We start from the raw sequence: 23,116 nt of genomic DNA, 5'->3' as shown, positions 1-23,116 counted from the left end.
CCTCACAGGTGCTGTCAGATCTGCCGAGATTTTCCAGCATTTTCTGTTTTTGTTTCAGCTTCCAGCATCCGCAGTATTTTGCTTTTATCTATTAGAACATATCACATTTCATGAGCTACTTTCATACGTATTTGAGGATGCAATCTGTCAGGTGTTAAGATCCCTGCTGATTTTAATATTTGATATAAGAATGCAATAAAAACAGAAAATGCTGGATAAACTCAGCAGGTGTGGCAGCATCTGTGGAAAGAAACAGAGTTAATGCGTCAAGTCCAAATTAACCTTCTACAGGACTTTCTGTAAACACCATGACTAGTTGTTTTGTGGACAAGTGGATATTTTGAACAGCCTGATGGAACTGAGGATTCAAAAGTCATTGAAAGCATGGTATTCTGAATCTCAGGTTTTTAAAAAGATGCACTGGAGAATCTATCTCTGAGGTTCCCAGGTAAGCATTTGTACAGCAATTGCCCAGAAATGCTAACTTCCTCTGGACAATTGCCCTGCACTGGGAGCCACCCAAAATGCAATTTAAAAATCACAAAGTTTGGATGGTTCCACCAAGGTTACACCAATAGTTTACCCAGACAAAAACAGAAACATTAAACCCGCTTCTAACTTTCGGGTATCTATTGTAAACACGCAGATCAATCCCCATCGGACTCCCCTTGGACACTCCTTGACATCCCCCCACCAATTCCCCAATGACATTCCCCAACACTTGACCCCTAGAGGACTTCCCCTCTCCTTACAGGGTCACACCCCCCCCCTTCAACCCAAACCCTTCCCTGACTTCCAATCGTCTCCATGCATCCAACCTTTATATCAAGGTGATCTTTCTCTACAGCCTAGCTATGACTGTAACTCTATATTCTGCACCCTTTCCTGTCCTTATATACTCTATGAACGGTATGCTTTGTCTGTATGGCGCGCAAGAAACAATACTTTTCACTGTATACCAATACATGTGACAATAATAAATCAAATCAAAGACTTGGGGACGTGGCATCCTTGAATTCACAAGCTTTGGACTGCGCCTGTGATTGCAAGGTGTCCACTGATGCAGGCCCCAAGCAGCTCTAGTGATCAGAAGCGTAATTGCTGAGGGCAGATAAGTATGTATTTATCTCTTGTAATTCCTGTGAGCCATCTCTTTCTGACACTCATCAGGAGTTATAGCCCATTATCTATTTCTCTATCCACAGACATTGCCTGAAATGCTGAGTATTTCCAGCAGCTTCAGTTATTTCAGGCTTCCAGCATCTGCGGTATTCTTCACTGAACACAAACCACTTGAATTCAACAAAGGCCATCTATTGAAATCTAATCTCAGCTTTATAATATGTTAAAAGCAGTCCATCCATCATGCATTTTTCTGAGTGCATCATTTCCTATTTTGCCTCTTGATGGCACTTTAATTGGTTAAGCAAGTAAACTGTCAAGGTTCCAACTTACACCATCAATCGCACTTATGACACTAAGGCGAGCTTCAGAAGTTCCAAGTCTCCATTGCTAAAGTATTACCTAATTGCCTTCCCAGCTTCTGGATGCTGCAAGTAATCCAATCTCCCCACCTGAATATAGTTCTGCATTTTCTACCAAAGATCATTTTTATTTTAATATGTTGTAAATATTTTTTAATCCTCTTTTCACTCTTTTTCCGCTGAAATCAGCATCTAGTTATATAATGCTTTTAACAGGTAAAAAAATCCTAAAATGCTTCACAATTGCAGTATCAAGAAAAAGTTAACACTAAGTAACATAAGGAGATATTGGGACAAGCTTGTTTAAAGGAGCAGCTTCAAGAGAAGAGAAGTTTAGGGAGAGGATTCAAGAGTTTAGATTCGATGCAGTTAAGGGAATTCACGATCATCCAGTACTGGACGTCAGATGAACAGTCTGAGAACTCAGATTGGTGAGCAATGCTCACACTTAAGCTGCGCATGTGCCCAACTACTCGCTAATTGTGAAGGTATTGGAAAGGCCACTCACAGGATGCCGTTTTCAAGGCATTGCATGTGCATGGTTGTGCAAAGAAATTTACAGGTATCATACCTTGAAATAAACAGACTGTGCACAACAAAGAAAATTTAGAGGTTTACTTGTTCGTCATCATTGTTCATGTGGAAAGCAGGACTATATTCAAATGATGTAATGGCAGAATGTATGTGAGAATAGGAAGGGGCCCAAGGATGGATCCTTGGGGGACACTAGAGACAACAGTGCAGGAGCAAAAACAGAACAATTGCAGGTTTCTCTGGCTATGACTTAACAAATATGGAGAAAACAAAGTGAGTGTAGTCCAACCCAGCTGAATAATGATGGAGGGGCACTGGAAAGAAGGGTCTGGCCAATTGTGTGAATGGCTGCAGGCAAGTGGAGGAGCACAAGAGGAACAGTTTACTTTATCACAGTCACACAGGTTGTCGCTTGTGATTTTAATACGGACAGTCTTGGTACTATGGCAGGAAGCCAGATTGGAGTGATCCAAACATGATATTCCAGAAAAGGCATTCACATCCAATTCATTTAAAAGCTGGTTATTTTAATATTTTCTCTGTTTCATTAGATTGTCAATTAAATAACTTTGTATAACAATAATTTCCATATTTTAGGTAAATCGTGACCTTGAGTTTTAATTTGTTATTTTAACTAAATTTCATCTTTCATTGTTTAAATTTAAAATCTCGTAAATGAATAGTAATGTATTCATGATTATGAGACACCATCATATATGACTACCAACATAATAATATCAAGTAGGATACAGTACAAATAGACAACAACGTCAACAACTCCACCAGGATATTCTATCCGCTGACTCATTGTTGGTAATGCCACAGACTCATTGCTGGTAATGCAACAGGAGATGAACTAGGTTAAGTAATTGTACTGCAGCAGTACCACTCAGCTTCACAGCATGCAAATGATATAGTAATTTCTTTTCCCCAAACAGGCCCATAATAAACATAATTTTTTTCTATGTCGACATCAGTCAGAGCTAAATCGCTAAACTACATTCACTTATGATACGAAATTCAAGAAATACACAGCTCAGTCAAGGAAAGGCTGGTTATGGTGCCTTTGACAGGAACACACCAAGTTTTTTTTATTTTAAACAGATGGTGTCTCGCCTGTTGTGTATCATTGCACCTTGTGTTTTTGTTACAGACTAATGTTTCCTTCTTACTTTTCCTGTAATTTAAGCATCCTTCAATGAGTAGACTTTCCTGCTAACAGTCACTCTTTCAAAGAAGAAAGTCTTTCAAACTTGCAATCGGCCTTATCAACAGCCTTATCAGTAATTATTTACAAATGTGTAAAAACATTATGTATACACTACACAAGTACTGCATGTTCTATATTCTAGGGATGACAGGGAAATAATTTTATTTTCACCAAAACGAAAGGCTTTGATTTGATTTGTCACATGTATTAACATACAGTGAAAAGTATTGTTTCTTGCGTGCTATACAGACAAAACATACTGTTCATAGAGAAGGAAACGAGAGGGTGCAGAATGCAGTGTTACAGTCATAGCTAGGGTGTAGAGAAAGATCAACTTAATGCAAGGTAAGTCCATTCAAAAGTCTGGCAGCAGCAAGGAAGAAGCTGTTCTTGAGTCGGTGTGTACGTGACCTCAGACTTTTGTATCTTTTTCCCGAAGGAAGAAGGTAGAGGAATGTCCGAAGTGCGTGGGGTCCTTAATTATGCTGGCTGCTTTGCCGAGGCAGCGGGAAGTATAGACAGAGCCAATGGATGGGAAGCTGGTTTGCGTGATGGATTGGGCTACATTCACAACCTTTTGTAGTTCCTTGCAGTCTTGGGCAGGACAGGAGCCAAACCAAGCTGTGATACAACCAGAAAGAATGCTTTCTATGGTGCATCTGTAAAAGTTGGTGAGAGTCGTAGCTGACATGCCAGATTTCCTTAGTCTTCTGAGAAAGTAGAGGCGTTGGTGGGCTTTCTTAACTATAGTGTCAGCATGGGGGAACCAGGACAGGTTGTTGGTGATCTGGACACCTAAAAACTTGAAGCTCTCGACCCTTTCTACTTCATCCCCGTTGATGTAGACAGGGGCATGTTCTCCTTTACACTTCCTGAAGTCGATGACAATCTCCTTCATTTTGTTGACATTGAGGGAGAGATTATTGTTGCCGCATCAGTTCACCAGATTCTCTATCTCATTCCTATACTCTGTCTCATCATTGTTTGAGATCCGACACACTACGGTGGTGTCGTCAGCGAACTTGAAAATCAAATTGGAGGGGAATTTGGCCACACAGTTATTGGTGTATAAGGAGTATAGTAGGGGGCTGAGAACACAGCCTTGTGGGGCACCGGTGTCGAGGATGATCGTGGAGGCGGTGTTGTTGCCTATCCTTACTGTTTGTGGTCTGTGAGTTAGGAAGTTCAGGATCCAGTCGCAGAAGGAGGTGCCGAGGCCCAGGCCAAGGCTAGACTCTTTGGGAATATTTCCACCTGCTACTGGCTAACAATGATTAAACCATCGACATTACCCCACTGAATCTGACAGCAACTTCTGGAGTCCGCCCATGTGCAAAACAACAGGGAATTGCTGAAGCTGTTATCAGTTTGTGCATGTTCCTGAAATCCCCCAGATAGCAATCAACAGAAAATGATGAGAGCACCTCTTATATGCTTTTAGTCTCATTGTAAAACCTCTTGAAAAAGTTAAATATGCTGTGACTGGATTTTGTTTTCAGCACACTAACTTCACAATTTATACTAACCACTCCCAGTGGCACTGAGAAGCTAATTTTACATTCATGGAATGCCAAATTTCTCCCTAATAAAAATTGCTGATTAAAAAAAAATACTTGTTCAAAAAGTTGGTTATTTTTATTTAAGTTCCACTCTTAATCCAAGCGTAATAATTTATTTTTCTATCTGAGAACCTATATTAATAGCATTAAGTAAAAATAGTATGAAAATGATTAAGTATTTTTAATGCCCGAGTTTCCTGTGCATAGATACTTCATTGTGATTGGTTGCTGTCTGACATCACTGCTGTTACATGCCAAGACATGCCCTTGGCTTGGGACCAGATTTAAATTGCTGTCGGGAAAGGGGGAAACTACGCAACGGATATCACTAGATCAGTGTGGGAAGCTTTCTTTGAGGTCATCAATCAGCACCATCACTTGGCTCTTGACTGTGAAATCTGGGCTACGTTGTTTCAGTCTTGACAACAAAAATACTGCACTTGCCTCCAATTGGTGTTTTATTTAAGAATCATGGGGTTTTACCATTCTTATATCGTTATGTTTCTTTTCAAATGTAATTGAAACTTCCATTAATGAATTTTAAAAACAGAGAAGTGTCATAATAGAAACGTACCATCTGGGAGATTGCAACAAGAGAGTGCGTCATCCAAATCTCTAGCAGTGGCTGGATCAATCGTGAATATACACTCATTCCTATTGAAAAAAATGGCAAATTTTATCTCACCTTGCAATATCTTATAACCATTGGAAAGCAATTACAAGTTTCTAGAAAACAACATAGGAACTTGTTAGACATTTAAGAATGTACAGGCTGAAAATCTTTTGAAAATTCTTTACAGAAGTCCAGTTTTGTCAACTGCAACTTTGAAACTTGTAAACTTTGAGGAAAAATATTGTGATCTCGCTGTTACAACAAAGTATACAAAGTTTCAAACCACAAGAAATGCCCCTTGCTAAAATATCAACACTACCAAGGATCAATTTTACTTATTTAACCTCGTTAACTGCAACACTAAAGTTTTGGATTCTCAAATAAGGCACGGCAAAACACATGCCAATTCGTGTCTGAAATTGATACTCATCTCCAATGGGTGGGGGAGATGACATTTGATCATCTCTGCTGGACTAATTAGACAAGGAATTTGGATGACATCATGCTGTTTTGAATATTTCACACATTATTATAAGGCTCCAATCTGAGATTTCTACCACATATAAGACTCAACTTCGACAAATGCAGCGCACAGGTGGTTAAATTTTACCCTTCTGGACAGTCCACACTAAATACAGCCAAAGACTCATTTTTTCAAATTCAATCAAGCAGATTTAATTAAGGCCTATTTCTATGACGTTAGGAAAAACGTATAAGCGCCACTTCTGTGGATAAAAAATAAATTAATTTGGTTATGACAGTATTCAGAATCGTTACATTTTTATACTTTTCTCCAATTATTAAATTTACCCACCATGTTAGGTTTTTCTGCCTTCTAGCTGAGAGTTTTTATTACAAGGATTCAACCTGATTCATAAGTTTAGTTTTCAACTGGACATTTTATTAGCTGAAAGGTCCAGTTTTCAACACATCTGGACATTGTGAGCATGTACACGAATTTCCCTGCATATATTAGCTAAATAGTGTTTCTCCCTCATCCTGTTAAAATTTTAAATGTGTCAGCCTTTTCCAAAAGACTGTGAAATAAGTTAGAGTGAATTCCCAAGCATTATTTCAGGCAAAAATTTGGCACAAAACTTGGAAACATAATGAACAGTAAGGAGACTTGGAGCAGGCTTTAAGGTACACAGATTGGTGAAATAGGCAGATGAAATTTAATGTGGAGAAGTGTGAAGTGATGTATTTTAGGAGGACAGGAAATAAGTAAAAGCTAAATAGCACAATTTTGAAGGACCCGCAGGAACCTGGGCTTTTAAACCTTCTCAAGGGCAATTAAGGATGGACAATGAATGCTGGTCTGGCCAGCGACGCCCATATAGAGTCATAGAGGTTTACAGCATGGAAACAGGCCCTTCGGCCCAACTTGTCCATGCCGCCCTTTCTTTTTTAAAACCCCTAAGCTAATCCCAATTGCCCGCATTTGGCCCATATCCCTCTATACCCATCATACCCATGTAACTATCTAAATGCTTTTTAAAAGACAAAATTGTACCCGCCTCTACTACCACCTCTGGCAGCTTGTTCCAGACACTCACCACCCTCTGCGTGAAAAAAATTGCCCCTCTGGACACTTTTGTATCTCTCCCCTTAAACCTATGCCCTCTAGTTTTAGATTTCCCTACCTTTGGGAAAAGATATTGACTATCTAGTTGATCTGTGCTCCTCATTATTTTGTAGACCTTTATAAGATCACCCCTCAGCCTCCTATGCTCCAGAGAAAAAAGTTCCAGTCTATCCAGCCTCTCCTTGTAACTCAATCCATCAAGTCCCGGTAGTATCCTAGTACATCTTTTCTGCACTCTTTCTGGTTCAATTATATCCTTTCTATAATAGGGTGACCAGAATTGCACACAGTATTCCAAGTGTGGCCTTACCAATGTCTTGTACAACTTCAACAAGACGTCCCAACTCCTGTATTCAATGTTCTGACCGATGAAACCAAGCATGCCGAATGCCTGCTTCACCACTTTGTCCACCTGTGACTCCACTTTCAAGGAGCTATGAACATGTACCCCTAGATCTCTTTGTTCTTTAACTCTCCCAAACGCCCTACCATTAACTGAGTAAGTCCTGCCCTAGTTCAATCTGCCAAAATGCATCACCTCGCATTTGTCTAAATTAAACTCCATCTGCCATTCGTCAGCCCACTGGCCCAATTGATCAAGATCCCATTGTAATTGGAGATAACTTTCTTCACTGTCCATTATGCCACCAATCTTAGTGTCATCTGCAAACTTACTAACCATGCTTCCTATATTCTCATCCAAATCATTAATATAAATGACAAATAACAGTGGACTCAGCACTGATCCCAGGCCTCCAGTTTGAAAAACAACCCTCTACAACCACTTCTGTCAAGAAGTGGAGATGCCAGCATTGGACTGGGGTGAACACAGTAAGAAGTCTCACAACACCAGGTTAAAGTCCAACAGGTTTATTTGGTAGCAAATACCATAAGCTTTCGGAGCGCTGCTCCTTCGTCAGATGGAGTGGAAATGTGCCCTCAAACAGTGCACAGCGACACAGCATCAAGTTACAGAGTACTGATTAGAATGCGAATCCCTAAAGCCAGCCAGGTCTTAAAGGTACAGACAATGTGGGTGGGAGGGAGCATTAAACACAGGTTAAAGAGACGTATATTGTCTCCAGACAGAACAGCTAGTGAGTTTCTGCAAGCCCAGGAGGCAAGCTGTGGGGGTTACTGATAATGTGACATAAATCCAACATCCCGGTTTAGGCCGTCCTCATGTGTGCGGAACTTGGCTATCAGTTTCTGCTCAGCGACTCTGCACTGTCGTGTGTCATGAAGGCCGCCTTGGAGAACGCTTACCTGAAGATCCAAGGCTAAATGCCCGTGATTCACGGGCATTCAGCCTTGGATCTTCAGGTAAGCGTTCTCCAAGGCTGCCTTCACAACACACGACAGCTCAGAGTCGCTGAGCAGAAACTGATAGCCAAGTTCCGCACACATGAGGACGGCCTAAACCGGGATGTTGGATTTATGTCACATTATCAGTAACCCCCACAGCTTGCCTCCTGGGCTTGCAGAAACTCACTAGCTGTTCTGTCTGGAGACAATATACGTCTCTTTAACCTGTGTTTAATGCTCCCTCCACCCACATTATCTGTACCTTTAAGACCTGGCTGGCTTTAGGGATTCGCATTCTAATCAGTACTCTGTAACTTGATGCTGTGTTGCTGTGCACTGTTTGAGGGCACATTTCCACTCCATCTGACGAAGGAGCAGCGCTCCGAAAGCTTATGGTATTTGCTACCAAATAAACCTGTTGGACTTTAACCTGGTGTTGTGAGACTTCTTACTGTGTTCTGTCAAGAAGCCACTTTTGTATCCATTTAGATACCTCACCCTGGATCCCATGAGATTGAACCTTATGCAACAACCACCATGCGGTACCTTGTCAAAGGCTTTGCTAAAGTCCATGTAGATAACATCAACTGCACTGTCCTCATCTACTTTCTTGGTTACCCCTTCAAAAAACTCAATCAAATTTGTGAGACATGATTTTCCATTCACAAAGCCATGCTTACTGTCCCTAATCAGTCCTTGTGTCTCTAAATGCCTGTAGATCCTGTCTCTCAAAATACCTTCCAACAATTTACCCACCACAGATGTGAGGCTCACTGACCTGTAGCCCCCAGGCTTTTCCCTGCAGCCCTTTTTAAACAAAGACACAACATTTGCCACTCTCCAATCTTCAGGCACCTCACCCGTGACTACCGATGATTCAAATATCTCGGCTAGGGGACCCGCAATTTCCTCCCTAGCCTCCCACAATGTCCTGGGCTACACTTCATCAGGTCCCGGGGATTTATCTACCTTGATATCCCATGGATGAATGAAACAAAACACACACGAATCTTTGAAGATAGCAGAACAAATTGATAAGGAGAGCCAATGGATGTTATCTATCTTGACTTCCAAAAGGCCTTTGACAAGGTGCCTCACGGGAGACTGCTGAGTAAAATAAGGGCCCATGGTATTCGAGGCAAGGTACTAACATGGATTGACGATTGGCTGTCAGACAGAAGGCAGAGAGTTGGGATAAAAGGTTCTTTCTCAGAATGGCAACCGGTGACAAGTGGTGTCCCGCAGGGTTCAGTGTTGGGGCCACAGCTGTTCTCTTTATATATTAACGATCTAGATGACGGGACTGGGAGCATTCTGGCCAAGTTTGCCGATGATACAAAGATAGGTGGAGGGGCAGGTAGTATTGAGGAGGTGGGGAGGCTGCAGAAAGATTTAGACAGTTTAGGAGAGTGGTCCAAGAAGTGGCTGATGAAATTCAACGTGGGCAAGTGCGAGGTCGTACACTTTGGAAAAAAGAATAGAGGCATGGACTATTTTCTAAACGGTGACAAAATTCATAATGCTAAAGTGCAAAGGGACTTGGGAGTCCTAGTCCAGGATTCTCTAAAGGTAAACTTGCAGGTTGAGTCCGTAATTAGGAAAGCAAATGTAATGTTGTCATTTATCTCAAGAGGCTTGGAATACAAAAGCAGGGATGTACTTCTGAGGCTTTATAAAGCACTGGTTAGGCCCCATTTGGAGTACTGTGAGCAATTTTGGGCCCCACACCTCAGGAAGGACATACTGGCACTGGAGCGGGTCCAGCGGAGATTCACACGGATGATCCCAGGAATGGTAGGCCTGACATACGATGAACGTCTGAGGATCGTGGGATTATATTCATTGGAGTTTAGGAGGTTGAGGGGAGATCTGATAGAAACTTACAAGATAATGAACGGCTTAGATAGGATGGACGTAGGGAAGTTGTTTCCATTAACAGGGGAGACTAGGACGCGGGGGCACAGCCTTAGAATAAAAGGGAGTCACTTTAGAACAGAGATGAGGAGAAATTTCTTCAGCCAGAGAGTGGTGGGTCTGTGGAATTCATTGCCACAGAGGGCTGTGGAGGCCGAGACGTTGAGCGTCTTCAAGACAGAAATTGATAAATTCTTGATTTCTCGAGGAATTAAGGGCTATGGGGAGAGAGCGGGTAAATGGAGTTGAAATCAACCATGATTGAATGGTGGAGTGGACTCGATGGGCCGAATGGCCTTACTTCCGCTCCTATGTCTTATGGTCTTATGGTCTTATAAACGTGTTTTTAAAAAAAGCATATGGGATCCTTCGATTTGTGAAAAGAGGCAGACAAGTCACAAAAATGATGCTCATTCTTTCACTGATTAGGCATCACTGGCGTATTGTATTCAACTCTGAGAAGGATGTCAAGGTCTTGGAACAGTGAAGAGGAGATTTACTAGAGATGAAAGACTTCAGTTAGCTGAAAGATCACATAAACTGGAATTGTAATCTTTAGAGCAGATAAAGTTAAGGAGAGATTTTCTAAAAGTAATCAAACTTCTGAGGGGTTTTGTAAGAGTAATTGAGAAACTGCTTCTTCAGGAAGTAATGTCAGTACCCCAAACCAGAAGAGAAATTAGCAAAACTTATTGTAAACAATTGTTTGGTGATACAGTGCTTGTGTGTTTGCTTGTATTCTAAACATGTCTTGGTACTCCTCTTAGTCTGCTCCTATCCAATATGGTACAATTTCCTAATAAAGTACTTTCACCCGTTCTCGCCTTTGTGCATCTTATTTGTCTTTTCTATTTTTATTTGCTCGTGCTCATCTCCCTGCCATACCAGTGAACTTTGCAAACACATTGGTCCCAGCCCTGTAAGAACTGAAAAATTATAGACAGTGTGTCAGCTATCTTCTCTCCAATTTCTTTCAATGGCTAAGAATGAACAGAGAACAGTGACTTAAACACTAAGTTCCTCTAATACGACTGAAAACCAAAAGGAATGCAGAAGGCTCAGAGCAGAGGTGAAAAAGCACATTAGAGAAGGAAAGAGGAATTATGAGAAAAGACTGGCATCCAACAAAAAGGGGAAACCCAAAGTCTTCTATTGGCATATAAATAGTATAAGGAGTAGGGTTGATTAGGACCCTAAAAGGGAATTTGCACATGGAGGCTGATGTATTAAATGAATACTTTGCATCTGTCTTTACCAAGGAGGTAGTTGCTACCTAGGGCATGGTGACAGATGAGGAAACTCTGTCACTAGGAGGGTTTAAAATTGATAAGAAGAAACTGTTGAATAGACTGTCAGTAGTTAAAGCTGACAAGGCACCAGGACTGATGAGATGCATCCATGGATATTGAAGGAAGTGAGTGTGGAAATCGCAGGGGCGCTACCATAATCTTTCAGTCTTCACTTCAGGGAAAGTGCCAGAGAACTGGATAATCACTGCCATTACGCACATAAGGATAAGCCCCAGTGATTACAGACCAATCAGTTCAACTTCAGAGGTGGGGAAGCTTTTAGAATCAATTATTCGGGATAGAATTAGTAGTGACATAGAAAAATATAGGTAGAGCCAGCATGGATTTCTAAAGGAGAAATCATGTTTAACGAACTTGCTGGGGTTTTTGAGGAGATAACAGAAAGTGTGGATGAGGGTAATGCTGTTGATGTGGTGTACATGGACTTTCAGAAGGCATTCAATACAGTGCCACTGAGAAAAGTTATAGCTGATGGAATAAAAGAGACAGTAGCAACTTGGATACAGAATTGGCTGAAGCAGAGAGTAATGGTGAATGGATATTTTTTGGACTGGAGGAAGGTTTGTAATGAAGATCCCCAGGGTCAGCATTGGGACCCTTGCTTTTCTTGATATATATGTTAATGGTCTAGATCTTGAAATGCAGGGGATAATTTCAAAGTTTGCAGATGATATGAAACTTGGAAGTAATGTAAACTGAGGACAGAGTAGAACTTTAAAAGGACATAGATCAGTTGGTGGGTAGACAGATGGCAGATAAAGTTCAATATGGAGAAGTGCGAGGTGTTGAATTTGGTAGGAAGAACATACATAAAATAAGGGGTAAAATTATTAAGTGGCTGCAAGAGAGACCTGTGATTTAATGATTTGCACAAATCATTGAAGGTGGAAGGACAAGTGGAGAGAGCAGTTAATAAAGCATATAGTATTTTGAGCTTTATTAATAGGCTATAAAGTACAAGGGCAAGGAGGTTATCCTGAACTTATACACAACACTAGTTAGACCTCAGCTGAAGTACTGTGTAGTTCTGGGTGCCACAAGACTAGATGGATGTGAATGTACTGGACAAGAGTGCAGAACAGCTTTACAAAAATGGTTCCAGGGATGAGAAACCTCAGTCAGGAGGATAGATTGGAGAGGCTGGGACTATTCTCCTTGAAGAGAAACTGGACAAATAAAAATAATTCATATGTTCAAAGTGGATAATGCTTTTAGAATGTATGCAAGGCTGCTTCCTGCAAGTCTGTTTCTAGTCGCCCTATCGTTGCATATTTCTCCGAACGATCTGAAAATTTCTATCTCTATCCTCCCCTTGGCTATTTGCTGGGCTGAAAGGCGAACAAAAAATTGTAACATTTCCCTCCTATTTCTTAATTCTGTCCATTTAGATTCTGTCATAACACAATTCCCTAGGATATCTGATATTTTAGCACTGTTAGCATCCACCACTAGCACTTGCCAAGCCATTTCCCCCACCCTCTCTTTCTTGTGTGTGTCAGGTCAGGAGCTAAAATCTACAATAATGAGGCAGAAAGTGTCAGTCTTGATTTCATCTGCTTTCTCAGGTGGATAATCCCATGATATTATTTGAAAAACATCAGGGGTGTTCTCCCAGTGTCCATGTCAACTTTGACCTTTAAACAAGACCTAAAGAGATAAATAATCTGGCTATTAATTCCATAATTTGGAAATTGCTTTTGGGATGTCATAAGGTCTTAAAAGATACTGCATCAATACAAAATCCTTTTTAACAAAGCGTCAACAGCATTGAGCAATCGAGTGCCTGGAAGAGGTGTGCCCTTGCTGGAGGAAGTGCCATGAAAAAATGTATAAGCTCATCGCCAGTTCATTTTCTAACTTTTTAGTTTTGTTTAAATGTTTAGCATTCACATACATACTGCTCAATCTTCTGGAACACAGCCCCACATTTTGTTTTCTTAGTTTTACCATTTAATTTCTTTGATATCCATTGCCATTTCTACAACTAAGTTTTCAGCCAAAAACATCAGTGTCTGCAATTTCCCACCCCTCCCCAAACATTCATGGTAAAGAGCAGCTAAGTAGGCAGCAGGGCTTCAGAAATGTCCAGGACGCACTAGGATACTTATCAATACAGGGATACAATGGGGCATTTTGGCTTCACAGTCTTCCATTAATTTTGTTATTTGCAATCTCAGAAAACAGCCTTCCATAGCACAGCAAAAATCCAGAGATTTCAGAACTGTTTCTCACGAGATCACCAAAGTAATTTTTACTTCAAATTCACTTCAAAATTGTATCTTTTGTGATAAATTTGTAGGAGTTGGCTTGTCAGTTATAAATTCTTTTAACTATTTAAAAACACAGAAAAAGTATTCCAGTACTTTCCCTTTGTTAAACTATTACTAGAATCATCTTTCTCTACCATTCCTTGGTTATAGCAAAACAAACTTGTGCACATTTGACACATCCATCCACTTGAGCAAAAATACAGCATTAATTGTAAAAAAGCATTACAACATTGTTTGATACTAGAATTCCATGTTTGCCTTAAAAATGAAAAGTGTTTCTATGATGAGAACATCAAAATACATTCATTTATAAAATATATGGATATGTTTTTTCTGTTAATTATGCAAATTCATTCAAAAGGTGTCGCACTATAACTGTCAAATACAATTGGGTTTGGAGGTACAGCCTGCAGAAACATCATAACTACAGACTCATTATTTTATTAGATTAACCTTTAGGAAATTGATGTTCAATTTACAGACAAAACCACAAGCTGCTGTTTAGTAAACTAAGTTTGTATTTCAAAATTAATATATGCTATTGAAATCAGACAAGAATATCTAATTGTTCTGGATAGTTTGTTTTGATTTGTTTCACGATTTTTGTATTTTTCTTCCAGAATCTATACTGGCCAAGTTTCCAAAAATATCTTTGCACCTGAAAGCCATCATATTACTTGCTGATTGCTATCCAAAGTAGTCAGTTTTCAAATGGCTGTTTTACATGCATGTCTCACAAAACACTGAGATTACCATAGCAACAAGAAAATTCTCCAAGTATTGTAATGAACAAAGGAAAACTTAATATCAGCATTGTAGTATCTCTCAAAATGTTTTAGAACATTTTTTTGCAACTTGGGATTTATTTGAAACTCTTTCAGCAGTGATCAAATTATATTAAAATTCTTTATATGAAATTAGTGTGGATTTTACAGGTATGGAAAATGTCTCCATTTGTCTTTGACACACACATCACAAGGCTGAAGGTTACCAATTGTTTGCACTCTGTATTATACAATTCCATTCTCTTCCACTCGTTGCTGATGAAGACCAAGGGCTGAGAAGGTGCAGGATTTGCTGGAATCTGTTTTCTCAAGACCCTTCTTCCCAGCCAGCTTAGTTTTTCGTTTCTGCTTTCCTCGACCAACACCCCTCAAAACAGTCAGCCTTCAGAATTCACGGTCATTCGCAAATTTCTCTCAGTTGGCTGTGTTCTTGTGCATCATCTTCATATCTCACTTGCAGATGTCCTTATAGTGGAATTATGGATGCCCAGGAGGTTTGACGTAGTGGCCACTTCCTCATAAGGAGGTCTTTGGGTAGACAACCGTCTTCCAATCAATGAATTGACCATGTCAGCGCTGGCATTATTGGCTTAGTAATGGGTAGCCGATTACAGAACCTCCAAGTTGGTGACCTTGTCCGAACAAAGAGAGGCCAAGGATACGTCTGAGACAGCAAAAGTGGCAACTCTTCAGTCTTTTCTCTTGTCCAGCATATGTAGAGGAGTGCATAGAAAACACAGACTTGATAGACTTGCGGTTTGGTGTTCTCAGTCAGGTTGTTATTGTTCCAAACTTTCTTACTTGGGCATAACAGCTGCAGCTTTAGCAATACATTTGTTGATTTCAACATTAAGTGACAGAATGCAAGTGTTTGTAGAGCCTAGATATGTGAAGCAATCAACAATGACCAATGTCACTTTGTTAATGCTGATAGATGTCCACAACTGACATGATTTTAACACACAAATCCCTAAAGTGCATAACTATATTTTTCCATCTCTTACTTTGACAAATCGTCTTCTTCAATGTTTGACTGTAGTTCAACTTCTACACAAATATGATATATTCTTGGAGTTCCCTGGAGAAAATCATTTTGCATTATTCCTTAAGAATTTACTTGAAGGATAAATTATCCATGGAATTGTCACTGGTGAAAAACTGTCTTTGACTTCTACTTATTTCCTATTTCACACACACACACGATGGGGGCGAATTTCAGCCTACATTTGCCGTCAGAGAGAATGGCAAAGCAGGCTGAAAATCCAGAGAAAATTGGTAAACACGATTTTCCCTACCCCTCACCGGTGACACAGCATGGCCTCACTTTCCAACACCCCCACCTCCGGCTGCCGCCACCGCCACTAGATAGCCATATTTTCAAACCGTTTTTCGCTGGGGTGGGTGCAGGCGGAGCCCTTAAGACCTCTGTGGTAGGGTGGGGGAGGAGATTATTTCTTAGGTCTGATCGGTAGGGCCCCGATCTCAGTGCAGCCAGCCTTTCCAGCGTGTTTAGGACATGACAGCATGAAAATGACAGCATGAAACACGCCCCTTGTTTTTTTTTGTAGTGTCATAAGACCTGGAAAGAAAACCTGCTTGTTCTCTGGAGAGAAACATGCCAGTTTTCAGTCAGATTCTGATGCTTCGCCATTGGCTGGTAAGATTTTGTGGTATATCTTGTTGCTTCTATGTTCCCTGTGCCCCATCTCGCTACACTATTTCTGTGTGCCTTGCACAATTCTTACTACCTTTATATATGTCCTAATCTGTATGTTACTTAAACCGCTCCTCTAAGCTATGTGCTGGATTTCACAGCTCCTTGCGAGGTGTGAATTCAGCAGGGAGACATGCAATATATGGTGGGTGGCTATCCCACTGCGCCTTTCTGCCCACTCTCAGCCCTATCCATACAACTAGTAGGCGGGCAGGACAGTAATGCACACTCCCCTCCCCCCATCTTTTTTTTAATGTTGCCTCCCCTCAACCTGAAGGCTGATTTAGCTTAATTCATTAGACTGAAAAGCAATAGGGTCATGTGCAATGCTGGTTTTATACTCCAACTAATGAAAGCAATTTAATCTTGTTTTTATTCAATTTAAACCAGTCGGAAAACTGATGGTTCAGGATATGATACAATGTTGGTTTGACACCCATCTGATTTTATTCTCCATTGAAGTCAACGAATAACATTGGACGGTACGCAAAATTAGCATTCTATCGGATCCTGTGCTGTAAATTGCTATAATTCAATGATCACCCAAAGAGGTAAACGGTCCCTAATTTAACAACTAATCTGAATGAAGGCACTTTTTACAAGTCAGTACTGGGTTGAAATATCAGCCTAGAACAGATCATTTTCTCAACTCCTGGAAAGGGGCTTGAATCCACGGTGTATTGGCTCAAGTAAAAATAAAAGTAACTGAGCCAAGCCAAATACATGATACCCATAGAAACACCTACAAAACTACTACCTTTAGGAAGAGGTCAACCACATGCTCACAAGTTGGGTAGTAATACTGTACAATCACTATTACTCAACATAAATTGTTCAATGAATATGCAATACATAGATTGCTACAAAATCTCATCTGACGCACTTGTTTTTGGGGTTTGAAGTCCCGTTCATTAGATTCCTGTTGTGAAGTACATTAGTTTGCTTGCTCCAAATTTAAGCCTCAGCATTGACATTTAGTTTCCACTAGTCAGAGTCTGTAACTCCCTCCCAAATAAATTACTTCCACAGATAGTCAAATTTCCAGTTTCCAACAAAATACATAATCAAAGCATACACGTCAATTAAAATAACATTAAAATTTGCTTTTATATTAAACCAACACTTACCGCAAGTCTTTACGTTTTTGCAATTCTTTTTTTGGGACGGTCCATGGTAGAGATTTTGGTAGACATTCCAGAACCTCATCAGGGAAGTCTGAGAAATCCACATCATATTCTATAAGGATGCCTTCCGTTTCAGGTTCAATTTCACCAGCTTGTCCTAGACTTTTGCTCAAATGCCTGTTACAAATAAACACAACATAAACAATGTTGTACTGTGCATTCACTTTGCCATTGCTTTTCTTTGTTTTTAGAGGTTTCAATCCTTTAATCGATTTGTCATGATACTTTGCTGAGTTGGTTGGGTTAAGGATTAAATCTCAACTAACATTGTATCAACTTCCTCAGATCATTAAACTCTATTTTTGTATCAACATTGACTCAGTGTTAGCATCTGCATCTCTAAGCCAACAACAACATGCATGCACACAGCACCTTTAATAGAGGAAAACACTTCAAGGCACTTCACAGGAGAATAATACAGCAGAAATTGACACCAAACTGAATACAGAGCCAATAAGAAGCCAAGCTAAAAGTTTGGTCATAATGGTAGAATTGAAGAAGGACCTAAACAGACTTGAAAGGGTAGGAGAGACTTCAACAAAGAATTACAGAGCTTAAAGAAGCGACTATCATTGCAAGATGAAAGGAGCAGGGAGACAGAGCAAGAGGAAGGTCAGTGAGCATAGACTGCTGGGTGAGCAGAATTTATTGTGGGTTTAGGATATGGGGGGCAGCAGAGTTTTGGATGAGCTCAAGTTTATGGATGAGAAATGTGAGGTTGAGCAGGAGGGCATTTGAACAATTGAATCTGGAGGTAAAGAACGTTTGGACAAGCATTTCAGCAACTGATAGTCTGCAACTTTAGGTGCTATCCTTTCCTACTTTAAATCTGCTGCCATCACAGTTCTCCTAAAAAACAACCACCCTTGACACCCACTATGCTTGCAAAGCACCATCCAACTTCAACCTTCTTTTAAATTCCACCGGCGGAATTCTACCACCGGCTGCCATGGGAATCTGAGCGGGAATCTGAGGGCTGAAGGGCGGGCAATGGGAAGGTCCATTGACCTTGAGCAGGATTTTTCTGTCTTGGGTCGAGCAAAGCCGCAAAATCCCACCCCACATGTTGTTGCCTCCCAAATCTGTTCCCATGCTTCCCAGACTCCCTGTTTGAATCCCTCCAATCAGATTTCCACCTGTGCCACAGTACAGAAACAGCACTTATTGGATATGTAAAAGGTAAACTTTTCTTCGTGGTCCTTCTCACCCTCTCTGCAGCCTTTAACATGGTTAACCATACCTAACCCTCCAATGCCTCTCCATTGTCAGAGCTGGCTGGGTGGGAAAGCTCTCTCTAGTTCCATTGTTATCTATGTAATCATAGGCAGAGAACCGCGTGACCTGGCTTCTCTTCCTGCTCCCATATTGTTATCTCTGTTCTCCCCAAAGCTCAACCCTTGGCCCTCTCCTATTTTTCATCTAAATGCTCTCCCTTGACAACATCAGCCTAAGGCAAAGCATTACTTTTCACATGTGCACTGACAACACCCAACTCTACCAGAGCACCACCTCTCTTAGCTCCTCCACTGTTGCTACATTATCAAACAGCTTATCTGACATTTCACTGGATGAACAAAAGTGTCCTCTGACTAAATATTGGAAAGACTGCAGCTATCCATTTTCTGTTCCTGCTCTAAACTCAGTTCTGTAGCCACTGACTCAGTGCATTTTCCCTGGCAACTGTCTGTGATTAGGTCACACTGTTTGCAATCTTGGTGTCACACTTGATCCCAAGATGAGCTTCCAACCTCATATCCATGCAACCATTAAGATCAATTATTTCCAACACCAACCACCTCCAGCAATTCAGTGGCAACTCAAGGATTAAATGGGAGCCGCATTGCTTGTCTACACTCCTTGAAGGGTGCCCAGCAAATATCAAATATATCAGTTTTGCCAGTGACCTCTTGGGACGGGGATGGGGGGAGTCCCTTGTTATCAGGCACATCGTGCCCGATTAGTGACCCGACAGCAGGCCAGGTGTAGGAGGGGCAAGTGGTAGTGGGTTTGCTGAAAGCCACCCTGCTGCCCTTGCCTCCTACACCCCAGCTTCACAATCCACCTCCCCGACCCTCCGCACTGTGACCCCCACCCCACCATCACTCACCTTTGACCGAGGGTCCCTTGGTAATCCAGTCTTTTGGTGGGTGCGTGGCTGGCAGCTGGTGGCGTGATGGCAGCGAGAAGTTTCCAGCCTCTGATTGGCTGGAAACTCAGCAGATGGAACTTCCACTGCTGGGGTCCTGAATCCCAGGGAATGCCCGATGTGGGCACTTAATACAGTGAACAGAATGGGCCAACTAAAGGCAGCCCAGTATTGCCTTACGTTACTCAGTGTCATACTTTGTCTTAAAATGCTCCTGTGAAATGCCTTAGGATATTTGATGTTAAAGCTGCTATATAAATATAGTTCATAGAATCATAGAAACCCTACAGTGCAGAAAGAGGCCATTTGGCCCATCGAATCTGCACCGACCACAATCCCACCCAGGCCCTATCCCCTTATCCCTACATATTTACCCGCTAATCCCTCTAACCTACGCATCTCAGGACACTAAGGGGCAATTTTAGCATGGCCAATCAACCTAACCCACACATCTTTAGACTGTTGTTGCTGAAACAAGTGAAACAGGTGGTCTTTGTGATGGAGAGGATATGGGTTTGGAAGCTCAGCTCTGAATCAAATAAGAGGCTAAGTTTGCAAATATCTAGTTTTGTCCGAGACAGTGGTTGGAGCAAAAACAATAGCATTGGTGGTCATTCTTCATGTTTAATTGGAGGTAATTATGGCTCATTCAGGACTGGATATCAATGAAGCAGGTTGGAAACACAAGGGCAGTAGAAGAGGTCAGAGATGATGTAGAACCAATCATTGGATAATGTCACTGAAGGACAGCATGAAGCTAAGTATTAGGAAGAGACTTTGATTAGATACTTGAAGGATTTCAAAAGCAACAGGCAAAAAAAACACGACTACTGCATTAGTAACAGTGGAATCAAGGAGACATCAGTCCAGTTGAATTGAACAATGGAAGAAAGGTTGCGCAAAATGGAAAGAAGAGAATTAAAAATAAACAACAGAGAAGAGACGAGAGCCAGAGTCAATGGTTGTGGGGGACAGGCAGCAAAGTAGAATCGAGGCTGATCTAATTGACTGGCAGAGCAAACCTGAGGGGCTGAATGGTCAATTCCTACTCCTATTCCTTTTAAAGTACAAATAGAAAGCAAACATTTCTTCTATGTTTTATCATTCCACAAATTAAGTTATTTTCTTATGGAAAATGATTTTAAGTAGACATTAAATAGACAAATACAATTGAATTGTACAGCTTAAGGAACATCTTTAAGTCACCATGATGGAAAATGCTGTTTCTAATGCAACTCTATTGTTCGTATTTCACTATAGATTTTGCGCACACACTTCAACAAACTGTTCATACCCATCTGCAAAATTGCTGTCGTCCCTCCAGTCCACAATGCGGCAAATAAAAAGAACGTTCCCATAATCTGCAGGCCTGGTGGTTATATCTTTTGGGCAATCTTCCAAAGGTATCAAAATTCTAGGTACTCTGTGATCAACAGGTGAAAACATGAAGAACTCCTTGTAAAGTTCACTGTTTTTATCAGACAATGGTTTGATAAATCCGGTCACAGCTCTGGAATGTTTCTTCTCCACAATGTAAACAACCTATATTTATGAGAATAGCAACATGTTATTCTTTACTCTTCAATCATCTTCAGATTAACAAACAAATCCTCAATAGCATTTTTGAACAAGCATTCAAAACTTACATTTGTAAGCCTAAACTAATTGCTTATTATTTGACTGTAGTAGGTGCTTACAAGCCACCTTCCACAAAGTTGAGAATTTGAATTATAACAAAGCATAGTAAGGAACAATATACCCTGCCCCTCCAAGAGTTTTCACTCTTGAACGTAGGGATTCAAGACTGAAGCATCTGTTTTAGTGATGCTGGTTGAGGGATTAAAATTGGCCAGGTCACAAGAACTGATCTTCGAATAGCGCTGTGGGAAATTTCACACCCATCAAAGGGCATAAGATATCTCAATATTGCTATGATTAATTTTCATTAATCTAGTTTAAACTAAGCAGCCCTCATCCTTGAAACAATTGAAACTTGAACCAACCACTAAAGGATTCACTATCAGTATGGCTGCACTGCTGCCCTGAAACCCAGAGTAAGAAGGCCTTAGCGTGAAAGAACAAGATGTAGAATCAGCTTGGTTAGAAATAATAAATAGTAACGGTAAGAGGTCACTTGTGGGAGATATTTGTAGGCCTGTTACACTGCAGAAGAGAACATACACGAAGAATTAAATGGGGTGTGTAAAAAAGATGCTGAGATAATCCGGGTACCTTCATATGTAGGTTGGGAAAATCAGACTGGCAAAAGTGGCCTGGAAAATGAGTTCATAGAGTGGTTCCAAGACAATTTCTTAAAGCTGTACATTCTAGAGCTAACCGAGGAGCAGGCTATCCCCAACATAGTCGCGTGCAGTGAGACAGGATTAATCAATAATCTCCAAGTAAAGGAGCCTCTGGGTGATAACAATCACATGATAGGATTTCATGTTCAGTTTGAAATGGGGGAGTGCAGGTCCATGACTAGTGTGTTAAACCTAAATGAAGGCAACTATGTGAACATGAAGGCAGATTTGGATAAGATGAACTGGGAAAACAGGTTAAAGGTAGCACAGTTGAGTTGCAGTGGTAGACTTTTAAGGAGAAATCTAATAACACTCAGAAAAGATTTATCCCAGTGAGAAAGAAAGGTTCGTAAAGCAGGATGCATCATCCTGAGTAAATATCCCAAGTTAAAGATAGCAAAGCTGCAAAGATTAGTGGTAGGTCAGACGATTGGACAGATTCTAAGAACCAGCAAAGAATGACTAAAAAGATAATAATGAGGCAGAAAGCAGAATATAACAGAAAGCTAGCTAGTAATATAAAACTGATAGTAAAAGTTTCTAGAGGTATTTGAATAAGAAAGCAGTAACTAAAGCTTGTCCTCAAGAGTGAATCTGTGGAATTGATGATGGGTAACAAAGAAATGGAAGAGGCATCCAACAGGTATTTTGTGCGGCACAAGCTGGGAGGGCTGAAGGGCCTGTTTCCTGTGCTGTACTGTTCTTTGTGTCTGTCTTCACAGTGGAAGACTTCAAAAATTTCCCAAATATTCTTGAAAATCAGGAGGTGATAGGGAGGGATGAACTTAAACAATTACCATCACCAGAGAAAGAATGCAAGGAACCCAAAGACTGCTCAACCCAAAGGCTGACAAGTCCCCCGGACCAGAAGGCCTGAATCCTGGGGCCTTAAAAGAAGTGGCAAACAGGTAGCAGATGCACTGATTATAATATTGCAAAATTCCTTAAATTCTGGTAAGGTTCCGATGGATTGGAAAATAGCTAAGATAACACCCTTATTTAGGAAAGAAGAAAGGCAGAAAGCAGAAACTATGAGCCAGTTAGTGTAACATCTGTCATTGGAAGGGTACTAGAATTCATTATTATGGTTATTGCAGATGAGCAAGATAATAACGAATTGATCAGGCAAAGCTGACATGATTTTGTGAAAGGGAAATCATGTTTAACTAACCTGTTAGAGTTTTTGAGAAAATAACATTC

At 40.8% G+C, this 23,116-nt stretch overlaps 1 protein-coding gene across 2 annotated transcripts in view; it reads right to left on the bottom strand.

The window, feature by feature from the left end:
* dis3l2 (DIS3 like 3'-5' exoribonuclease 2) overlaps positions 1 to 23,116 on the bottom strand; it is a 248,192-nt gene that overhangs the window by 151,695 nt on the left and 73,381 nt on the right. For both annotated transcript variants that reach the window (XM_078207700.1, XM_078207706.1), the window contains 3 exons: positions 20,908 to 21,155; positions 17,411 to 17,584; positions 5,362 to 5,441 (listed from right to left, as the gene is read on the bottom strand). In XM_078207700.1, coding sequence (XP_078063826.1) covers positions 5,362 to 5,441; positions 17,411 to 17,584; positions 20,908 to 21,155 — 502 coding nt within the window. The remainder of the gene's footprint in view (positions 1 to 5,361; positions 5,442 to 17,410; positions 17,585 to 20,907; positions 21,156 to 23,116) is intronic.

This window comes from Mustelus asterias, chromosome 3 (genome assembly GCF_964213995.1).
Source record: "Mustelus asterias chromosome 3, sMusAst1.hap1.1, whole genome shotgun sequence".
NCBI classification, from domain to species: Eukaryota; Metazoa; Chordata; class Chondrichthyes; order Carcharhiniformes; family Triakidae; genus Mustelus; species Mustelus asterias.
This window is presented reverse-complemented; position numbering and strand designations above follow the sequence as displayed.